Source organism: Hoplias malabaricus, chromosome 11 (genome assembly GCF_029633855.1).
Source record: "Hoplias malabaricus isolate fHopMal1 chromosome 11, fHopMal1.hap1, whole genome shotgun sequence".
Lineage (NCBI taxonomy): Eukaryota > Metazoa > Chordata > Actinopteri > Characiformes > Erythrinidae > Hoplias > Hoplias malabaricus.
The window spans coordinates 22,563,386-22,569,422 of NC_089810.1; the positions used below are offsets into that span (position 1 = coordinate 22,563,386).

A 6,037-nucleotide genomic window follows, 5' to 3' on the forward strand; every position below is an offset into this window, starting at 1 on the left:
ATTATTATTACATTTATAAAAATAGTCTAATCTTCAAGATTACAAGAACATTATGGAATGCATAAATATTTGGGTTTGTAACATGAGATTATTTCATAATACCTTTTGCATTTTATAAACATTGAATAAGCGTATACACGTATTGATGTGAAAAGATTGCACAGTTCCCTCTGTATATATATGTCCAGCTTCAAGTACGTGAGCATCTTCCGCTAGCAGATATTGTGTCAAATCCAATTATTGCAAGATTTCTCTGTTCCATATGGTTTTTGATTAGGCTTTTAGCTTTTTAAGTCTCCTTTTTCCCTTTATGGTCCTTTGTTCCCCTTTGTTAGAAAGAATGGAGCTGCTTGTAGAGTCCTGGTTAAGCCCATTGTTCCTCCACATGGTGAAGATGAAGCACATCCTGCGCTGGGAGAGAGACAGAGAGCCTTATCACGACCCAGAGCTCCCTCAGATGAGAAATATCCCAAACCCATGCACCCAGAAATGTTTGACTGTCTGCTACACCGCTGCTCTTTACCCATTTACCCCCCTTCCCATACACACACACACATATACACACACACACACTACACACACACTCCCCTCCCTGTTATCTGACTCGAACTCCTGCTCCCCCTTCTTATGAGACAGAACTGCCTGACCCACTTTACACAAACACCCTTTGTTGCCAGGTGACACGAGTCCTTATCCTCAGTCCTGTCTCTCTGATAAAGGTTGGAGAAAGGAGTTCCAGCCTCTTGCAGGTGTAGCGCTTGTCCCCCACCTTTGTGCCTGGAGAGGACACCCTAAAGTTTAGCAATAGATCTGTCAGTAGTATTTTAGCAGACTGAGCCAGCATTAGAAAAAAGGCTCAGGACAAACCACAGGTGGCTGCTTAAGTCCGTTTTTTAGGTGATCCCTGTCTCTGGGGTTGGAACCAGGTTAGCTTTACATGACCCTGACCAGTGGTCAGAGCAGCAGAGGGCTGGGGCACAGAACGTCTCCTCCGGCGGCCGTAGCCATGAGCGCTGATCTTTATATCAGGGGCACTGTTTGGCCTCTCACTGATCCGGGTGAGATGGTGGACCAAATCGTGCACAGCACAGGTGAGCAGTTTACAACCCCGCTTCACTCTCTCATTCTGAATACTGCATAGAGAGAGAGAGAGAAGCACAAAAAAGGAAACAAAGTAAAAAAAGAAATGAGGAAATTAAATTTAATAGAAAATGAAAAGAAAGAAGAATAAAAACATTGAGCAAAATAAGATTGGAAGCAGCCATAAAGAAATGTTGAAAGAAGGAAAGAAATTTTAAAAAGAAAGATTGAATGAAGGAAGAAGTAAGCAATGAGGATAGAAAAAAATAAAGAAAAAAAAGGAAATTAATTATTAAAATGATCTAACTGAAATCACTCATTAAAGCTCATTGTTCATAGCCATTCCCTGCAGCATCAAACATTCAGACTCAGCTCAGGGTGGATGAAATGGGAAATGTACCTGTGCCTGTGTGAAACTGGGTCTGTACCCCCACTCTCCTGAAAGGTTATTTCTTTTGAATGTTCTTCACTGTCCGGCACACACAGCTCTCTTCTCAACCTGCTCTGCAGCCACACTTTCAGTCTGCCACACACACACACATCAGCACAACCAAATCAGATTCAAAGATATACATACATTATAAAAAGATAGAAAAATGAAAAACTAATCATTATTTAGCATACTTGTCTCCTCCACCAGGGTTCAGTTGAAGTGTTGCACTTAGAACACAAGGCAAGAATGTGGCCAGCGCACAGTAAAGCACAATCTTCTGAAGTACCATCTTCATTTTGACCAGAACCTGTGGAGAAAGTATGTCAGTATAATGTACTCATAATTCCTGATAAAGTAACAATATTGTCTCAAGTAACTACAGTGCAGATACACTGAATTTGCCTAAAATTTGTGACATTGTTGAAACTGTTAAATAGCAGAAAGTGAGGAAGCAAATGCTCTTTTGGAGCTGGACTTTGCTGGGGGTTGATAAGTGCAGCCTTGTGCAAAGTGATGACAACCACAATGCTGAAAGGCGGATGTCTTCCTAAACTAAACACTTTCAGGCTTTGACCTTTGACGAAATGCAATAAAAGCCCACTGGTGATAATTATCTTAGAGCAGATTTCTAAGTGTACATACCTGAGAAGCTCTATTCTTGATTGGATATTACAGAGCTCTACGTCTGACTTCACAAATCTGATGAATGGTCCAGAGACAGGTATTTCCCAAACAATAACCACTTTTCTCTGTGTGGTAGATAAGGATTTAGCTGTAATTCTACCAATGCTCTGAGTGTAAAAGGCAAACCTGGGAGCCTTTTATACTTTACAGGGGGTGGGAGGAGGCGGGAGCAAGCCTGAGTGACAGCCAGCCACATCCCCATTGTAAACTAACCAACAACTCTACATGCCCTGTCTTATTGGGACAAAGTGTCTTCCAGAAATTCTCAGAAAGATTCTTGTTTATTTTTTACACATTATCAAAATATCTTGGCCCAATAATAGTCTTATGCTATTTATGCACAGGAGAGGGCCAGTCATCATTTTCATGGTATATTTTCTTCTATGCAAAGAATGAAGTCAGAGAATTTGGATTCTTGGAGCCAAAATAAAGTTGTGTATTTCAATAGTGTCCATTTACCATTTGCAGATATTCTTGAATGAATATATGTCATAAACATTGTAGTGCATGTGGAATGCATGTGTAAATTGGTCTTTTAGAGTTCATCTCAGCTAGGGTTGGAGTAACTTTGGACACTTGCATTCCAGCCACCTACGCATTTTGCAATTATGTAAGGAATGTGGATGTACCCATTACTAAATCCAGAACAACTAATCTCACACCAGCTGACTATGCAAAATGATTCAACAACATTGGCATGTAAGTGTTGTTAGAATTATGTATGGCAAAATTATAAATCACCAATAACTTTAAGAAGCATGAAACATGAAAACGTAATCAACATGTTTTATCGTCTGTACAATGACATTCTACCCATCCATGGCAGTGACCACAAAGAGACACACACTAGTGATTAGGTATAGTGAACCAAAACCCAGGACTGATGGACAGTCAATTGTAGTTTGTTCATCCATGAATTAATAAATCTAAGTAACTTTTCATAATCTGACACCATTCAAATGAGACTTTTTTACATCCAAACTTATATCACTATACCCAGCTGTGTTGTAGTTATAGACTATGATGTTAAACATATCAAAGAATTAGAAAGAAGTTGAAAAAATAGGATATTTAGAAGACAAAAAGATTTGAGGATGATTCTATTGTACTCAAGAAAGATATATCAATGAGAATGGAAAGTTTTCTATTTGAAGCAGTCATGCTGTAGCACTCCTCTTTATAAAATGCCCTATTTTGTGACCCTTCTTAATGATTTAATAGCTCTCTTACGTAAAGAACATGCTGCATTTATAATTTGAATTAACAGTGCTGTTATACTCTAGATCCCTAATTAAGGAATGTGTCTTGGTCAGTTGATTTACTTGGCTGGAACTTTTTTTAACAAATTTAAGTTAAATGCTTAATATGCCTAGTATGAATATGTCCAAAGATTCCAAACCTTTAAACAGTAGTGCACTATTTTAGGGGATTAGCTCAATTCCAAGCAGTTTTTCTGAGTAATGAAGCCTGTTTATGCTCACCACACTTGTGTTTAGTGTTATAGATGCAGTGTTCCAGCATGCTGGGCTTAAGTGACCTCCTCTGCTGCATTAAAATGGAAATGCAAATAAGCTTTGTGCCTCATGTGACTATGGCAACATCACGTTAAGTTCCGCTGAAGTCTCTGGAAAGATTGCAAACAACTGGTAATTTTTTTTTTTTTACATGCTGAGACAGTGAATGTCCTCATCTTGCCTTTTAGTCCTCCCAAACATTTAATACACTTATTTATGTTCTCCCCAATTAAATAAATATACATTTACCACTGTATATCACACAATGCCCTTTTGAAATAAACACCTAATGACTTAATTGATTTAAATTACTAATTGAGTTATCTCTGGCCATTGCTAGACCACCAGGCTTATGGCTAAACAATATTTGTGCTTGCCTTGTTTCTCTGGGCCTAAAGTAACAAATGATTGTTTGGTGCCAGGAGGACTTGGCGTACCTATGCTGCCTCCACTCTGCATATTATTCTACTATAGCTCTGGTAAAAAAGCAGCATTTCGTTAGGTTTTATGATAAACTTATTGCCATTACTTGATACTGACCTACCAAGCTTTTAACGAATTATGAAGCTCCTTACATCTCCACTTTACTGAACACATTCTGTCAGACAACAGAATAGTTATTAAGTCTGCCGGTAATGCAAGTCTTTATTACTGTGCAAATGGTAGTTGCCACTTTTAATTTGCTATTATGTTATTTGTGAGAATGATCATACTCTGAATGATCACTGGATTAGGAACACCTACCCTGTATCTATACTTGTCTATTTTATTAGCTCCACTGACTATACAAGACCACCAAAAACCAGGTATGATTTAAGTGGTAGGTTATTCTCAGTTCTGCAGTGTTTGTGTTGTGTTCATGTGTTCTGCTGACATGACTGGATCAGACACAGCAGTGCTGCGGGGTTTTTTAAAGCTCTCAGTGTCACAGCAGGGTTGAGTATAGTCCAACAACCAAAAATGTCCAGCCAACAGCATCCTGTGGGAGGCTTCTTGTGTCCACTGAAGAAGAGCTACAGGATAACCAACACAACAGCAACAGATGAACTACTGTCGCTGATTTTACATCTACAAGGGGGACAAACAATGTAGGTGTGTCTAACAGATTGGACAGTAAGCGGACTTGCTCAGCATTACTATGTCTGATTTACTTGTAGCAGTGGTAACTCATTAGTGTCACAGTCACACAGCTCCAGGGACCTGGAGGAGTCTGTGAGGAGTTTGGTGTGTTCTCCCTCTGTCGGCGCGGGTTTCCTCCGGGTGCTTTGTTTTTCTTCCACAGTCCAAAAACACACGTTGGTAGGTGGATTGGCGACTCAAAAGTGTCCATAGATGTGAGTGAATGTGTGAGTGTGTGTCGCCCTGTGAAGGACTGGCGCCCCCTCCAGTGTGTGCCTTGTGCACAGTGATTCCGTAGGCTCTGGACCCACCTGAACTTGAAGTGAACCAGACAATGAATGAATTAATGAACCCACTGAAATGTAGAGAAACAAATGGACTATAGTCTGCAATATTAAGGACAATGAGTGTTGATACAAGGTAGGTGTTCCTGATCCAGTGATTGTTCAGTGTAGTTGTTAATGTTGTCTGTTCTGTTTCTGTTATTTATGTTCCCTGACACTAATAATATAATGAATATATTAAATTATGGACTTTATGCCTGTTTTGACTGGAAATCTGTGAATGAGTCCTGGTCTCTGACATTTTGCACTGTATTTTATTTTATACTTTATGATACATGTAGCATACATATAGATTCCACTAGGATGGTGTGGTATTATGATATATTTCATAATATACTGTTAAGCCAAAGTTGTCGGTGAAATAGCTAAATGTAGTTGGCTCTCACTTGCTGTCTTGTTAATGAGGTCTAGATACATAGGTTGATACAAAAGCCCAACCTACCCCTCCTTACACACCCCAAAAATCCACACCCACACAAACAACCACTTCAGAAATCTTAGTGGAATAAAGTGGAAGTGAAAGTGGTTTTGCTATGTTACTTGTTCTTTGTTGTGCTGAGAGTGATGGAAGTCTACAGTCTGCATCATGACTGATTAATCACCGTTCAGGGCTAAAAGCCAAAAACATGGTTAGAGTGAGCTTATATTCTTCTTCCAGTCATAAATGTGTCATCGTCTGTTGTTTCTGCCTTTCTTCCATTATATTACCCAAAAAAAAAAAACTATCACGGACTACTCTGAACTCCAGGTTCCCTGGAATCCCTTCCATAAATGTAATGTGAATACGAAGAGGCCTGTAGCAAAGATGTTTTCTTTCATTTTTCCCATTTTCAAATTAAGGATCCTAACTTTCACAAGGGTAT

The 6,037-nt window shown here is 39.2% G+C and overlaps 1 protein-coding gene across 1 annotated transcript; it reads right to left on the bottom strand.

Moving 5' to 3' along the window:
• Positions 1-2,292, bottom strand: admb (adrenomedullin b). Its single transcript, XM_066685696.1, has 4 exons — positions 2,156-2,292; positions 1,705-1,820; positions 1,481-1,603; positions 1-1,133 (listed from the first exon to the last, which is right to left on the bottom strand). The coding sequence occupies exons 2-4, from the start codon at positions 1,806-1,808 to the stop codon at positions 881-883; spliced, it is 480 nt and encodes a 159-aa protein (XP_066541793.1). The 5' UTR covers positions 1,809-1,820; positions 2,156-2,292; the 3' UTR covers positions 1-880.
• Between the last annotated feature and the right edge of the window lie 3,745 nt (positions 2,293-6,037).

Excerpts from the sequence above, each read along its gene's own strand:
- admb (XM_066685696.1), bottom strand. The coding sequence starts at position 1,808 with ATGAAGATGGTACTTCAGAAGATTGTGCTTTACTGTGCGCTGGCCACA. Across the intron at positions 1,604-1,704 it reads AACCCTGGTGGAGGAGACAA|ACTGAAAGTGTGGCTGCAGA; the intron begins GTATGCTAAATA and ends TGTGTGTGGCAG. Across the intron at positions 1,134-1,480 it reads CCAGTTTCACACAGGCACAG|TATTCAGAATGAGAGAGTGA; the intron begins GTACATTTCCCA and ends CTCTCTATGCAG.